Source organism: Nomascus leucogenys, chromosome 20 (assembly GCF_006542625.1).
Source record: "Nomascus leucogenys isolate Asia chromosome 20, Asia_NLE_v1, whole genome shotgun sequence".
In the NCBI taxonomy this organism is placed as follows: domain Eukaryota; kingdom Metazoa; phylum Chordata; class Mammalia; order Primates; family Hylobatidae; genus Nomascus; species Nomascus leucogenys.
In genome coordinates, this window is record NC_044400.1 from 77,566,531 (window position 1) to 77,583,457 (window position 16,927).

The 16,927-nt window shown below is 53.5% G+C and overlaps 1 protein-coding gene across 1 annotated transcript in view; it reads left to right on the forward strand.

Annotated features, from left to right (window-relative positions):
* The first annotated feature begins 7,672 nt into the window (after positions 1 to 7,672).
* Positions 7,673 to 16,927, forward strand: part of MAN2B2 (mannosidase alpha class 2B member 2) — a 47,289-nt gene continuing 38,034 nt past the window's right edge. Inside the window, exons 1-3 of the mRNA XM_030801280.1 lie at positions 7,673 to 7,841; positions 9,070 to 9,216; positions 10,909 to 11,014. Of these exons, the coding sequence (XP_030657140.1) occupies positions 7,704 to 7,841; positions 9,070 to 9,216; positions 10,909 to 11,014 (391 nt within the window). The 5' untranslated portion in view covers positions 7,673 to 7,703. The remainder of the gene's footprint in view (positions 7,842 to 9,069; positions 9,217 to 10,908; positions 11,015 to 16,927) is intronic.

Genomic DNA, 16,927 nt, shown 5'->3' on the forward strand with positions numbered 1-16,927 from the left:
TTTAAAACTGCACTCCTTTAAATTATACCCAATTTAAAACTGTACCCCCTACCCTACCCTCCTGATGGAGTTTGGATATTTGCCCCCGCCAAATCTCATGTTGAAATGTGATCCCCGTTGGGTGTCATGGCTCACGCCTGTAATTCCAGCATTTTGGGAGACCGAGGCAGGTAGATCACCTGAGGTTAGGAGTTCAAGACCAGCCTGGCCAACAGGGTGAAACTCCATCTCTACTAAAAATTAGCTGGGCGTGGTGGCAGGCGTCTGTGATCCCAGCTACTCAGGAGGCTGAGGCAGGAGGATTGCTTGAACTCGGGAGGTGGAGGTTGCAGTGAGCCGAGATCGTGCCACTGCACTCCAGGCTGGGAGACAAGAGCAAAAATTCTGCCTCAAAAAAAAAAAAAAGCAAGAACCAGCCCAGGGCTTAGTTATGAAGAGGGATGCTGCAGACTAGGCCAGGTCCCCAACCTTGTCAGGTCTGCAATGCCAAGCTTCCAGACCTGATCACAAAGGAGTGGGACTCCAAGAAGAGCACGATGGGATGTCTGGGTGAATGCACAGTCTCCAATTGTGGTTCCCCAGATTTACCTGGACCCCCTGGACCTGCAGAAGTGCCCAAGTCCTCCCTCAGAGGATAACAGGCTCTCCTTGCCTCAAGATGACACCGCAGCCTTCAAAGTGGAAGACCAAACATCCTGCCCTCAGAATCCACCTACAACCTGTGCCGGCCACCAGATTCATCACTGGGGTTAAGTCACAACCACACCCACCTGGGGACATGCTGGGCCAGCCAGGGAGGATAAGACTACACCCCAAAGGAGCTATGGACCCAGCCAGCATGGAGCAGTGGGGGTGGGACAGTGCTCTTGGGACCGGATCAAGGGCAGGAAGAGCTCGTGAAATGGGGGACTTCTCCCGTTGTTTTGGACTCAATTGTATCCCCCAAAAAATTCATAGGTGGAAGCTCTAACCTCCAATATGACTGTATTTGGAGATAGGGCCTATAAGGAGGTGATGAAGGTGAAATGAGGCCATCAGGGTGAGACCCTAACCTGATAAGGCTGGTATCCTTAGAAAAGGAGGAAAAGGCACCAGATCTCATTCTCTCTCTCTCTCTCGCTCTCGCTCTCTTCCCCCTCCCTCTTCCTGCCCTCCCCTCTCCTCCTGCCTTACACGCACAGAGGAAAGGCTGTGTGAGGACACAGGGAGAAGACAGCCATCTACAAACCAAGGAGCGAGCTCTCTCCAGAAACCAATCCTGCCGGTACCTTGATCTTGGACTTCCAGCCTCCAGAACCAGGAGAAAATAAATGTCTGCTGTTTGAGCCGCTCAGTCTGTGGCTTCTTCTTATGGCAGCCCGAGATGACTAAGACACCAGTCATGCCGGATTTAACAGCAGGAGACAGTGCTAATGCACTGCTGAAGTGGCTCTTGAAACTTGGAGAAAGATGGCAGATGACAGAAGAAGGGATCAAAAGACAGAGAAGTGGGCATGGACCGGAGCAGGCAGAAAACCCACCAGGTGACAGCGTTCCACAAGACACCACCGAGGACGTCCCACTGACCCAGCACCAGCTTCACCAGGTAGCTCAGGGGTGGGGCTGTCCACCATAGGCCAGGGTGGGCGGTGGGAGGTGCCGTTACAGAACCAGGCTTGCTGAGAGTGCTGGGAATAAGAGGATCCAGAAATAAGGGGCTGGGAGCCTGCACCAAACCACCGGAAGCAAGGTCAGTGCAATCACCTTAACAAGCATCAAGGCGGGAACGCAGTGAGGTCCACGGCAAGCCATGGAGATGCTTGATAGAAAACGGCACCTGGCTGGGTGTGGTGACTCATGCCTATAATTCCAGCACTTTGAAAGGCTGAAGCAGGTGGATCACCTGAGGTCAGGAGTTCAAGACCAACCTGGCCGACATGATGAAACCCCGTCTCTACTTAAAAAAAAAAAAAAATTAGCCGGGCCGTGGTGGCTGGCACCTGTAATCCCAGCTACTCAGGAGGCTGGGGCAGGAGAATTGCTTGAACACAGGAGGTGGAGGTTGCAGTGAGCCATGATCATGCCATTGCGCTCCAGCCTTGACAACAAGAGTAAAACTGTGAAAAAAAAGAAAGAAGAAAGAGAGAAAGAAAGGAAGGAAGGAAGGAAGGAAGGAAGGAAGGAAGGAAGGGAGACAGAAGGAGGGAAGGAGAAGGAAGGAAGGAAGGAAGGAAGGAGAGAGAGAGGAAGGAAGGAAGGAGAAAGAAAGAAAGAAAGAAGAAAGAAAAGAAAGAAAGAAAGAAAGAAGAAAGAAAGAAAGAGAAAGAAAGAAAGAAAGAAAGAAGGAGATGGAAGGAAGGAAGGAAAGAGAGGAAGGAATGAAGGAAAAAGAGAAAGAAAGAAAGAAAGGAAGGAGGAGGAAAGAGAGGAAGGAAGGAAGGTAGGAAAGAGAGGAAGGAAGGAAGGTAGGAAAGAGAGGAAGGAAGGAAGGAGAAAAAGAAAGAAAGAAAGAAAGAGAAAGGAAAGGAAGGAAGGAAGGAAGGAAGGAAGGAAGGAAGGAAGGAAGGAAGAAAGAAAGAAGAAAGAAAGAAAAAGAAAGAAGAAAGAAGAGAAAGAAAGGAAGAAGGAAGGAAGAAGAAGGAAGGAAGAAAGAAAGAAAGAAAGAAAGAAAGAAAGAAAGAAAGAAAGAAAGAAAAGAAGGAAGAAAGAAAGAGGCACCCTAGGGGAAACATAGATGGATGACTGACACAGGTAAGACTTGGCCCATCCTCTCTGGACAAATCAAGGCAGACGGGGTTAGGAGATTGAGGGTAGCCACCCAAAGAGAAATCCTGATCCCTTCCCCAGTGTCCAGACCTGAGCCAGTTTTCAAGTCCAAATCCCATCCACTGAAGGGAAAAGCGTGTTCCCAGGAAGAAAGACTCTGCAACATCGTGTCAAAGGCCTATGGGAATCCCCTACTCCTTCCCCAACAGGACTGATGCTCATTGACTCAGGTAACCAGACACTAGGGAAAAATACCCCAATATTTCAAGAAATGTGGCTGAAAGCAGCAATAGACGTTTATGATCATCCCGGTGTCTGCGGGTGAAGAATCCAGGGTGGCTTCGCTGTGTGTTGCGCCTCGTGGGCCTCCCTGAGGTTGCAGTCAGGATGTCCTCTGGAATGGCTGGGCCTGGGCTGGAGGGCCTGCTTCCAAGGCACTCACGCCAGGGCTGGCAAGACAGTGCCGGCTGTTGGTGGGAGGCCTCCGTTCCTCCCTAGGTGGGCCTCTCCACAGATGGCTCGAGAGTCCTCATGACATGGTGGCCGGCTTGCTCCAGTATTAGAGCCCCACACGAGGGTGTAACATCGCATCAGGCCAAGGGCTCCACTTCACAGCAAAAGAGGTGCAACCGCAGGCACACTCATGGTGTCTAGTGGTCCTATTACGTGCTGTACCACCCAGAGGCTGCTGGCTGATGGGGGAATGGAGTGGCCAGTTGAAGGCTTAGCCACAGAACCAGCTTGGAGGTGCCACCTGTGAAGCAAGGGCACCATCCTCCAGGGTGTGTGTACACCCCAAGTCAATGGCCAGTACACAGTGTCCCCAGTGGGTTAAATACCTGGGCCTAAGAACCAAAGAATGGAAGCAGGAATCGCCTAATTTAGCATCACTCTCAGTGACCTACTTGGAGAATTTGTGCTTCCTGTCCACACAACTGCGGAGTCTGCAGGTTCAGAGGTTCTGGTTTCCAAAGGGGAATGCTTCCACCAAGCAACACCAGTCACGCCAGGCTACTCATGTCAAGACACCAGTAGGCAGGGGAAGAGTCACCCATCGAGCAGGGGCAGTTGACCTGAACCATCAGAGGAGGTAGGGTTGCTGTCACACAATGGAAGCAGAGAAGACTGTGTGCCACCCACATGGGTGTCCCTCAGGACTCTTTCACCTGATGTAGTCAGCAAATAGGCAAGTAAGCAGCTATGGCTCAAGAAGGGAATGGTCACCAGGGGCTCAGCCTCGTTGGTGAGGATCTGGGGCAACCCACCAGGTAAGCTATCTAGTCCAGCATGGGTCTAGTTGAGGGTGAAAAGGATCTGAATGAATAATCTAGGAGGGGGTTGTGAGTATCAGCTTCAAGCCTGAGACTAGCTGCAGCAAGAGCTCATGCAAGAGCCTTGAGGAAAGTACAAATGAAACCCTACACAGCTGTGATACAGTGGGCGGGAGAGAAAATGACATGAGGTCTCACATGTGGATGTAGTCAGATGGGGGGCTGCACCTGAAACAGCATGGTGATCTTGAGCTGCTCCGTGTGGTCTGCCCCATGTGGGCTGGTTGGGCTTCCTCACAGCATGGTGGCCTCAGGGTAGTTGGACTGCTGACAAGGCAACTCAGGCCTCCATGCATGAGTGCTCCAGTGAACATGGATGTCATGGAAGTCACACAGTACCACTTTCACTACATTCTGTTTGTAACAAGTGTGTCACAAGCCCACCCATGGGCCAGGCACAGCGGCTCATGCATGTAATCCCAACACTTTGGGAGGATCCCTTGAGGCTAGGAGTTTGAGACCAGCCTGGGCAACATAGAGAGATCTTGTCCACAAAAAAGAAAAGAAAAATTAGTTGGGAATGGTGGCATGCACCTATAATTTCAGCACTTTGCGAGGTGGTGGTGGGAGGATGCTGTGAGCCCAGGAGTTCAAGATCAGCCTGGGCAACATAACGAGATATTATATCTAAAAAAAAAAAAAAAAAAAAGTTTTCATTAGCCAGGCATGATGGCACATACCTGTGGTCTCAGCTACTCAGGAAGCTGAAACACGGGGATCACCTGAGCCTAGGAGTTTGAGGCTGAAGTAAGTTAGGAGTCCACCACTGCACTCTGGCCTGGGCAACAGAGCAAGACTCTATCTCTAAAAAAAACCAAAAATTAATAAAATAAAAAACAATAAATAAACAAGATTCAATGGAAGGAGATATAGACCCTATCTCCCAATGGGAAGAATGTCAAGATCATATTGTAAACCAAAAATAAAATTATAAGCCCCAGCTGACAGAATGGACCCCCTTTTGGCCAAGGGGACCCCAAAGAAATCCAAAAAACTAGTTCAGGCCATGACGGGAAGTGGGAGGTCACACATGCTTCATTATAGCCTGCTCCCTTTAAGTTTTGGCACAGCTGACCAGCATTAACATGAACATAAAGATCCTCCTAAGACTGACAGAACACTCTTTGTAGCAATCAGATACCCGACTCTAACGTCACTCCGGTACAGCAACACATGACACAGAGCAGGCCCTGAAGGAAACTAAAGTATTTTACCCCAAAATAAATTTTCTTTGACATATTTTGAAATGGCCTTGCAAAGTCATCTCTTGTGGGGGAAACTTGCATTCTCTAGAGAATCTCCTTCCTTACTAGCTCTTTTCCAGAGGGTCTGATACCTTTAAGGTCCCCAGAGACATGCACATCTATTCTCTCTGAAGCCTGCGAACTGGAGGCTTCATCTAGGTAAGAAGAACCTTAGCTTCCACATCCCCATTGTCTTAACTCAAGCATTTCTTTCTGCTGACTCCAACTCTTCAGGTAAAGCTTAACTATTTTAACCGATTGCCAGTCAGGAAATCTTTGAATCCTCCTGTGACCTGGAAGCACCAACCACCCACTTCAAGGTGTCCCACCTTTCTGGGCCAAACCAATGTATACTTTACACATACTGATTCATGTATTTGCCTGTAACTTCTGTCCCCATAAAATGTATAAAGCTATGGCCCAACCACCTTGGGCACCTGTTCTCAGGACCTCCTGAGGCTGTGTCACGGGCCATGGCCACTCATATTTGGCTTAGAATAAACCTTTTGAGATATTTTACAGAGTGTGGTTTTTCTCATCAACCAAATCCTACAAAGAGCTTGGGGGGTGGATACTGTTGTGGAGCCCATCTTTGGCAGATACAGTCTGCCAAAGATTGTGACACTGCCTTATCGATAAACTCAGTGGCTTAACACAATTGAAGCTTATTTCTCCCTCTTGTCACAGTTCTTTGGGTTCCTCATGGTTCCATGTGGTTCTTCAGAGCCTCCATTGGTGGCTCTGTCCTCCCTGAGTTCCTCGGAGTGCCCTCCGCTGGGGCAGTGGGTGAGGAAGAGAGCAGGGCTCACCTATAGGAGGTTGTTAGGGGCCAGCCTGGAAGAGGAGCACAGTGCCCGCCCCCACCCATCCCATTGGCTAGCACTTAGCGACGTGGCCTCACCCGGATGCAGAGGCTGGAGAGTGGAGTCCAGCTGTGAGCCTGGCCGGCCATGGGGACATGTGTTAGTGAGTACTGTCCACCTCAGACTCAGAGCATCTGACCTGAGGCTGTGGGGATGCAGGGATCCCCAGGGGGTGGACAGGACAGAAGGAGGAGGCAGACCTGCTTGGAGAACTTGTTCTCAGTTTCCGTTTGTTACATAATGGGCGAGAGGACCAGCACTTTTGCTCAGAGCTGCAGCTCTGGCTCCGCTAGGAAATGCCAGGCAGGGGCACAGCCATGTGATTCTCAGACAGTAAACCCCAAGCCACAGACCTTTGCTTTCTGGGGCAGGGAGTAGTGGACAGGGCTGACTCCAGGCAACAGTCCCCAACAGGCTGCACCAATGTGACCGCACCTCCCCTGAGTGCAGGCAAGGGGTGCTGTGCTCACGCTCTCAGCCTGGGTGCATCCTCACTTTGTTCACAGCTCCTGTATCGGACCCATTTCACTGAGGCTCAGCGAGGTTACCTATGTCGCCCCAGGTCACCATCCAGTAACCCAGAAAGTTTCTCTTGGCTCCTCCATTAACTGCGTGATCTCGGACAAGTCAGTTACTATCTCTGAAAGCCAGTTCTCCTCCTTAAAATGGAGACAGCTGAGCCAGGCATGGTGGTTTATTCCTGTAATCCCAGCACTTTGAGAGGCGGAGGCAGGAGGATCGCTTGAGCTCAGGAGTTTGGGATCAGCCTGGGCAACATAGTGAGGCCCCCATCTCTACAAATTTTTTTTAATTAGCTCGGCGTGGCAGTGTACCCCTATGGTCCCAGCTACTCAGGAGGCTTAGATGGGAGGATCACTTGGGCCCAGGAGGTCAAGGCTGCAGTGAGCCCTGATCGCACCACTGCACTCCGGCCTGGGAGACAGAGTGAGATCCTGTCCAAAAAAAAAAGGAGACAGTCCCATAACAAGCCCCCATGGCGCCGCCCAGATGGGGTTTCGACGCAAGGGAGAGGCGGGAAAGGGTTGTCAGGGAAGGTTCCTGGTGGCAGAGCTCACAGGGTCCGTGCTGAGCTGAATTTTGCACAGCAGCCTCAGAGTCCCGGAGCGGAGTCCAAAGGGTGGGATGCAGGTATTGCGAAGAAGCACACGCTCCGAGAGGCACCACCAGAGCGTGGGCTTTGGGCGAGGAGGGGTCTCCTCTGGTTGGGGGAGATCTGCCAGGCTTGGGGGAGATGGGGCTGAAAGGATGGACAGGGAGGGAAGGCCAGAAAGCTGGAGACGGGGATGGAGAGCTAAACCGCAAAGAGCAGGCGCCCTGCCCCGCCGCGGGCCCCGCGCCTCCAGCTCCCCCTTCCCGAGCTTCTGGAGGTGGGCGTCCAGCCAGCAACCAATGGGCCCCGCCCCCGCCCTTAGCCAATGGGCCGCGTCCCCGCCCGCGCGGCCGCCCCGCCCCTCGCGGACGCGGAAGTGGGCCTGGCACCTTCCCGGCCCGCCGCAGGGATGGGGCAGCTGTGCTGGCTGCCGCTGCTGGCACCACTGCTGTTGCTGCGACCGCCGGGGGTCCAGTCCGCCGGCCCCATCCGGGCCTTCGTGGTGCCCCACAGCCACATGGACGTGGGCTGGGTCTACACTGTGCAGGTAGGTGCTGACGACGCCCCGCGCGCCCCTGAGGCTGCAGCTTCCCTCTCCCCGCGGGATCCGAGTGTGGGTTTGCGTCCCGGGGCCCGATGCCGGCGCAGAAGGAGGCTCAGTGGGTTCAGGACCCCACGCTGCTATTGACTGGTTGCGTCGCTAACTTCGGGCCAGTCACTTCCTGCCTCTGAACCCCCATTTCCCCTTCTGGAGGGTGGTGCAAATTGGAGGGGCCCCTGCATTCCCGGCTGCGGAGGGGCTTGGGGGTTGACGGCGGTAACCCATTTTCCAGGGAAGCCTGGAGCAGGAGAGGGTGGGGCTGCCTTCAGAGCAGGTGGATGTCAGGTGCCCGCTGGGAAGGGGCTGGGCTGGTCCCCTGCGGGGCTGAATATTGGAGGCCAGCTCTGCGTCCTCCGCCCCCCAGGACAGGAGTGAAGGTGGACCTGTGGTCACCTCCTGGTTCTGCTCAGGACCTTGGGCGAGGGGCTTTGGTCCCTGAGCCTCAGTTTCCCCATCTGTAAAGGGTAGGGGAAGCATGCCCACTACAGCCAGTTTCCAGAGGAGAAAACCAAGGCCCAGAGAGGGTTGCTGCCTTGCCCAAGGTCGCTCGGGAATAACCCCCATGCCTCCTGACTCCCTGCTCGGTGCTCCTTCCATTCATTTAAGCACTCTGTGGGCACCCTGTGTGCAGGCCCTGGGGACTTGGATGGGAACACACTACAGCTGTGGTCCTTGAAGCTCCTAGCCTTGGGGAGGCAGATGCCTAGATGCCAGGGACAGCCTGGGGAGCTCCTCCTCTCAGCACCAGCTTTCATCATTTCAGCCCCAGCAGGCCCCTTTGCGGTCACTGGACCACACCCCCACTGGGGCCTAAGACTTTCCTGTGCTGCCCCTCAATGGCACACTCAGGGCCCAGCCCCCACAATTGCACGCTCAAGGCCCAGCTTGCTCACCCCTCTGGGAAGCTGTCCCTGACCCCTGGGCTGGGAGGGCACGTGTCTCTGCCCATGCAGGGTGTCTGTTTCCCCATCCCTCTCCCCCAGGAGAGCACGATCCCATCCAGTGGGGAGAGCCTGGTATGGAGCCGGTGCCTAATAGCTGTGTGGGGGGTGAGCAGCAGGGAAGGAAGGGCAGAGCCCCCAACCCCATGCAGACGCACCCGGGAAATGGCAGGGGCCCCAGGGTCACTTGGTCTTGTTGGACCAGGGCTGGCATGATGCTGTCCCCTCCCCAGGAAAGTATGCGGGCGTACGCCGCTAATGTCTACACCTCAGTGGTGGAAGAGCTGGCCCGCGGCCAGCAGCGCCGGTTCATCGCTGTGGAGCAGGAGTTTTTCCGGCTGTGGTGGGATGGCGTCGCCTCAGACCAGCAGAAACACCAGGTAACAAGGTCACCAGGTGACACAGCTGGCCCAGTGTCCTGGCAAAGACCCAGGTGGAAAACTCAATGGGGCAGTTCTAGCCAGGGCCAGGGCCAGGCTGGCGTAAACCACAGGGCCAAAACCCCACCAGGCTATTCACAGGCCTTGTTTAGATAAAGGTTTATGGTCAGTTCCATGCCTGGGAGAGATTGCTTTCAATTTAATCCTGAATTTCTGTCTATTCTTGAAAAAACTGCCAGCTCTGGCAACCCAGCTGGCACGGAAGTGCACTAAGTCAGCGGTGCCTCCTGACACCAGGCATCCCAGGTGTCCCCGAGCCCTCACCCTCTTCTCTCATTTGTGTTATCTGCCTGGCCCCTGGGCCCGGGGTCTGATGACCCTTGATGAGGGTGCGATAGTCCCTGTGGTTCGAGGGTAGGCAGCAGGTTGCTTCATACAGCATGAAGAGTCAGAGTCCCCACTGCACAGTAAGGCAGCCTGGGTCCCATCCTGTCCCCGCACCGGGGGACACAACTAGCCCCTGCGACCCGCAGATTCCACTTCTATTAAGCGGGGGTGACCGCCCCATTGCAGAAGGGTCATGCCAAGAATGAAGCCCTGGCGTGAGCACGCAGGATGATGCTCGGGGGTTCTTAGTTTCCTCCCCCGTATCCACCTGCTTTCAGAACAGTTGCTGAACAAAAGGTTCAGAGATGCCAAGTGACTTGCTCAAGGGAGTGAAGTGGAGAAGGGAAAGCAGGGTGTCCACCAGGTCCCGCCAGCGTCACAGGAAGGAGCCGGACATCCAATGGCCACTTGATGCTGCCAGATAGTGGGGTTGTTACCTCAAGTTAAAGAGACGTTCCAGGTTCAGAGAGGGCAGGCCACTGGCCTGCAGTCACACAGCTTGTAAGTGGCAGGTGGGATTCTGAGCCAGGCATGCCTGACTCGAGGCAGGCCTTTCCAAGGTATCCTGTGGGCGTCCCATGCTTCTTCAGGTGGACCCCACCAAACCCAGTGGCCTGTCTCCTAGCCCTCAAAGAGAAGCATGGCCTGCATGGCCTAGTGAAGACCTGGGCAGGAAACTTGTGGCAGGGTTCCCTGAAAGCAGGAATTTTTGCCCGCTTCATTCACTGCTGAACCCCCAGTGCCTGAACAGTGCTGGTTGTGTAGTAAGTGCTCACTTAACATTTGTTGAGTGAATGATCTACAAATAGTGCACCTTAAGAAACAAACCAAAGGCACAGCCTATAAACAGCTGTGTGTACACATACTGAAGTGTGTAGCGTCAAGGGCATGCTGTTGCTGACTTGATTAGCAACAAAGGTGGAACAAAGGTGTTATGTGTGTAGAGACGGGGATGTTAAGCAAATAGGTTAAAAATGATAGTGATGAGTGAACCTTGGGAAAGGATATGGGGGCTCTTTGTTCTATTCCTGAAACTTTTCTAAAGTTTAGAATTATTTAGTAAAATAAGATTTAAGAAAATCTTATATATACAAATATATATCTCAAATGCCACCTGAGGGCTGCATGATTTCTAGGTGGTAGGGACACAGTGTGGACCAGGACAGACAGTGCCCTGCTTTTGCAGAGTAAGCAAGGATGGGGTGTTTTATACAGGGCGTGTGGCGCTGTAGGCGTGTCCCCCACAGACCCAGCCATGCTCAGGAGCTGTAACTGGCTTTTTTCTCTCTGCCTGCCCATGTCAAGGTCCGCCAGCTCCTGGAGGAAGGACGCCTGGAATTTGTCATCGGAGGCCAGGTCATGCATGACGAGGCCGTGACGCACCTTGATGACCAGATCCTGCAGCTCACAGGTTTGGCCACCCTACCCTGCACCCAGGGTCTCTCAGGACCTCCAGTGGGGCTGGGACGTGGTATCAGAGCCCCCAGGTTCTGAGCTCTGTCTGCCCCTCTTAGTGGGCTGGGGGGACCTTAACCAGTGAAAACAGTGATTTGCTAGTGCCATATTCATGCCTCACCGAGGAAGTTGAACATAGGGGTTAAGAGCATGGATTCTGGAGTCAGACGGTCTCAATATATCCTGTCTCTGCCAATTCCCTCCTCTGTGACCCTGGAAAGGAATGTAACTTCAGTTTCCTCATAGATAAAATGAGTTTGATGGTAATACCTACCTCAAAGGGTTGTTGTGAGTATTAAATGGGATAATTCAAATAAAGCACTTTAGTAGGATGTGGGTTCCCTAGTAAATGCTCAATAAATGTTTGCTGCCTTCCATCACAATCACCACCTTCATCATGACTACCACTACCACCTTCAGCACCACAATGGGCATGACTACCACCACCACCACCACCATCACCTCCCTTCACCACCACGATAACCATCACTACCACTACCACCACCACCACCACCACCACCCTTCACCACCACGATGACCATCACTACCACTACCATCACCACCACCACCACCACCACCCTTCACCACCACGATGACCATCACTACCACTACCATCACCACCACCACCACCATCACCACCCTTCACCACCACGATGACCATCACTACCACTACCATCACCACCACCACCACCATCACCACCCTTCACCACCACGATGACCATCACTACCACTACCATCACCACCACCACCACCACCACCCTTCACCACCACGATGACCATCACTACCACTACCATCACCACCACCACCATCACCACCCTTCACCACCACGATGACCATCACTACCACTACCACCACCACCACCACCATCACCACCCTTCACCACCACGATGACCATCACTACCATCACCACCACCACCACCACCACCCTTCACCACCACGATGACCATCACTACCACTACCACCACCACCACCACCACCCCCCTTCACCACCACGATGACCATCACTACCACTACCACCACCACCACCACCATCACCCTTCACCACCATGATGACCATCACTACCATCACCACCACCACCACCACCACCCTTCACCACCACCATCACTACCACCACCACCATCACTATCACCACCCTTCACCACCACAGTGACCATTACTACTATCGCAACCACCACCATCACCACCACCACCACCACCATCACCACCACCCTTCACCACCACAATAACCATCACTACCACTACCATCACCACTACCATCACCAACACCATCACTATCACCACCACCACCACCATCATAACTGCCAGCACCACCACCACCCTTCACCACCACTATGACCACCACTACCACTACCGTTACTACCACTACCATCACCACCATCACCACTACCACCATCATCTTCACCACTACAATGACCATTACTACCACTACCATCACCACCACCACCCCCTAAACACTATCACCATGATCACCACCCATCACTGTCACCACCACCATCACCACATCCATTACTACCATCACCTCCACAATCACCACCACCACCACCACCACCACGACCATCTCCCTCACCATCGTGTCCACCGTCCTCAGCACCAGCATCCACAGTGCCATGGGGCACTCTACTCACCATTTAGCAAATGTCTTTCACAGTGACACCCCAGCCAATCCTAATGGCAGGCTGATGGTGAGGCATGGTGATGCCCAGTTTCATTTTGTAGATGTACAAACTGAGATCCAAAGAAATGCAGTGACTCTCTCCAGGGTAGATGGCCAGGACTTGAGTCCAGGCCTAGGGACTGAAGCTCCAAGTCCGCAGTCACTCCACTACAGCATGGGTCCTGATTTCCCCATTTGGAAAACATCCAGGCGGAGTGCAATGTTGTCAAAGGATGTTTTTGGCACTCTCCCTTTTCTCGTCTGTAATCTGGAGTGTTCCCCTGTCTCAGTTTCTTACTGCCTTACGTCTGGACTTTGCTCAAGCCCTAGACTTGCCCTTCCACGAGAAGGAGCGTGATGGACACAGCCCTACAGACAGAATTCCTCCTGTGGCCAGTAGCCCAGCCACTGCTTGTCCCCCTGCATCCTCACAGGCCCAGAGGTAACAGGGCAGGAGAGCGAGGCTCAGGGTGAGCACCTTGCCCTCAGCCGCCTGCTGTGGCTCCCTGACTCCAGAGCCCCTGCTCTTTCACTCCCCCATGTGAAGTGTGGGCAAGGGATCTATCCCAACAGACTTCCCCCACACCCCCTCACAAGCCCACTGCCAGGGCACGTGTGACGCTGTAGGTGTGTCCCCCACCTGCCTCCTGCCCCGCACCAGCAACGAGGCTCTGGGGCCGTTTCTCACCTGTGCCATTTCACGCAGTGCTCCCCCTCGTTCTCCACCCTCCTCCTCAAGATGCAGCTGAGAAGCCCCTCCCGCAGGAAATCTCTGAGTCTTTGCAGTTCTGTGTCACTTCCCCTCTTAACTGCTGAACCTCAAGATGCCCCTGGCAGGGACCCCCATCTGACTCATCTCAGCACCCAGCATAGGGTCTGGCCCAGACCACTGCTCACTGGGCAAGGCTGGGCAAGGGGTGGGTGCTGAACTGCCCTGCTGTGTCGCTCTGGGGCAGGAAGAGTCTCCAGAGACACAAGAGAGAGTGGACGTTGTGAGGCTCCATTTCCAAACCTGCCCAAGCTCATGGGGCCCTCGGGGGACAGACACTTGGGTTTCTTTCATGATACCTTGTTCTAGGTACAAGATGTACACGTATTTTTTTTCAGTCCTCAGGGCAATCTGGTAGATGGGTAATCTTACAAATGCTTATTTGTAGAGAAGTTTGAGGCTCAATTGCTATCAAAATGTGCCCACCACCAGCTAAGTGATGGGACCCAGATCCAACTCTAGCCCAGTCGAGTCAGGAAGGTTACTTGTGGCTGAGCCCCTCTCCCTGGTGGCTGAGCCAAGCCCTTTCCCATCTGCTACCTTAGTTGCCTCAGAACAGCCTGGTAGCAAGTGGTACTGTTCACAGCCCCATTTGACAGATGAGGAAACTGAGGTACTGAGAGATGCGGGATTTGTATATATGCAGTAGGTAGCAGAACTGGTGCTCAAGCCCACGTGTCCTGGGCCCGGGCTTTTTCCTTAACTTGTAGTCCCTAGGGCGGGGGAAGAGCGTGTGTATCGGACTCCCTGTGTGGTCTTTTCAGACCGCCCAGCTCAGATGTCCCAGACATTCTGGCTGTGAATTATGTCCACATTGGGCTGGTTTTCTCAGATATGTTGGGGTAAGAGGGGCTGGATCACCCCTCACTGCTTCCGGGCTCTTTGTCCTCCATCTCACCTTGGTGGAGCCCCTGCCTCGAGGCAGGCCCTGGACAGCAAAGGAAGACAGGAGCAGGCTGGTGCAGGCTCTAGACCTCTGACCTTCTTCTTGGGGTATCTGGGGTGCCAAAGCATCTCCTCAACCAAGACCCACTCCTGGCTGCCCGCCGGGGCCTGGGGCACTGAGCCTGCCCGTGAGCTCACCTTTCCAGCCTTTACCTCCCCAACTCCTGCTCCCGGCAGGCACGCCAACACCACCTTAATTTTAGATGTGACATTTCTAGTGAGGGGAAAAGCATTTGTTCCCAGCAGTGCAGTGACAGGGAAAAGCTGGGTGTGGGCAGCGGCCCCCGGGGGTAAGAGCTTTCATGCCCCTCCCTGAGGGAACACCTTCCCAGCTGGGATGTTTAGCGGAGGCCCGGCAGAGTGGTAGGTGCCAGAGGGAAAGAACCCCTCACCCCTATCCTGAGGGGAGAGAGCCCAGCTCCCGCCTCAGAGGTGCTGAGAGGCAAAGGGTCCAGGTGAGTCAAGGAGACACCTTGGGCCATCCTGGATGACCACTGCTGTCCTGGCCATTCAAACCCAAGCTCTCAGCCCTGTCCCCAAACCCACTCCCCTCCCACTCAATCCACGATCCCTCTCCTGTGTCACGGACTCTCTTCTACCTTCTCTTGTCTCTCTGACTCCTTCCAGCAGTATTTAGTTGTTGTTGTTGTTGTTGTTGGACAGCGTCTCACTGTCACTCAGGCTGGAGTGCAGTGGCGCAATCTCGGCTCACTGCAATCTCTGCCTCGTGGGTTCAAGCAATTCTTATGCCTCAGTCTCCTGGGTAGCTGGGAGTACAGGCGTGCACCACCATGCCCAGCCAATTTTCATATTTTTAGTAAAGACAGGGATTTCAACATGTTGGCCAGGCTGGTCTTGAACTGACCTCAAGTGATCCGCCCACCTTGGCCTCCCAAAATGCTAGGATTACAGACATGAGCCACCAAGCCCAGCCCCCAGCAGTATTAAAAACACACTTAAATTGTCTCTCTTCAAATTTTTTTTTTTAAGATGGGGTCCACTATGTTGCCCAGGCTGGTCTTGAACTCCTGACCTCAACATGATCGTAAAGCAAGCCCCTCCAGCTCAGGCTGTAGTGACATTTATTCCCACCACTCCATCCTCCACCACCTCTCACTACTTCACCCTCAGCCCCTGCAGCCTGGCCTCTGCCCTCCACATGCTAGTGAGCTTGCTTGTGGCCTGGTCATTATACTGATGAGGATACTGGTTCAGCAGCTTGAACAGAGACCAAGTGACTCCAACAAGAAGGAAGGTGTGTTTCTCTCCTGTGGAAGTCTGCAGTGCAGGCCACTCTGGTGATTGGGTGGCTCTGCTCCATGGAGTGACCCAGGGATCCAGGTTGCTTCCATCTTGATGCTCAGCCATCCCCCACAGTGTTGCCTGCCTGAGTTGCAGTCTAGGCTGGCTCACCCCACTAAGTTGTCCTTCCAGCAGCTAGGGAATAGAGAATGGTGGAGCCAGGGCAGGCAGCTTCCTTGTAAAAGGCGACCTAGAACCTGCCCACATCACTCCTCACATTTCCATTGGCCAGAACTTAGTCACATGGCCTCCCTCAACTGCAGGGACTGCTGGGGAGTAGAGTCTATTTTGCTCGCAATCCATTGGCCAAAGTGGTGTCATGTGACCTCTACCAGTTGCAAAGGAGGCTGGGGAATGTAGTCTCTGGCTGGGAGTCCATTTGCCCTACTAAAACCAGGAAGTGTGTGGTTCTGTTACTAAAAGGAAGAAGGACAGAATGTATATCGGAGGCCAATTAACAGTTTTGGTCATGAATCACCCTGAAGTCTCAGGAATGCTTTCTGCTGGACGGCCAGAAAACCTGAGTAAAGCTGTTACTGGTGGAAGGTATCCAAGTTACCAGCAGTTAATCTGTACAGGTGTGCAGCAACCTCAATTCTTGCCTCCTCAAAAGAAAGCATTCCACTGAGGGGCATAAGGCAGAAAAAGAGACTGAGGCATGTTTCAGAGCAGAAGTGGAAGTTTATTTAAAAAGGCTTTAAAACGAGAAAGAAAGGAAAGTATGCTTGGAAGAGTCCCAAGTGGGCTCGTGAAGGTCAAGTGCTGTGTTGATCCTTGATCCTAGGACTTTATAGGCTGGTCCCCTTTCCCATGATTCTTCCCTTAGGCTGGGCTACCTGCACGCACAGTGCCCTCCTTACCCTTGGGTGGTGAGCACACGCAGTGTGTTTAGGAAGTCGCACGTATGCCCATCCGACGCTTTCTTCCCTTTTCCCGTGGAGTGCCCCTGGAAGGTCAAATTCCGCCATTTTGTCTCTTAATGCAACTGCTCGGGAAGTTGCATCTCCCTGGCACCTGCATTCAATTAACATGTTAGTGCAACAGGTGTGGACCATCAGGAAATGCCCTCTCCCTAGTGCCGGCTGCCAATTTCTCACTTTTAGAGAGGCAATGTGATAATTGCCAAACCATCACCCAACATTCCTAGTGAGTGGGGGAAGAGCCCTCCCCTGCCCCACTCATGCTTGTCTAACTACC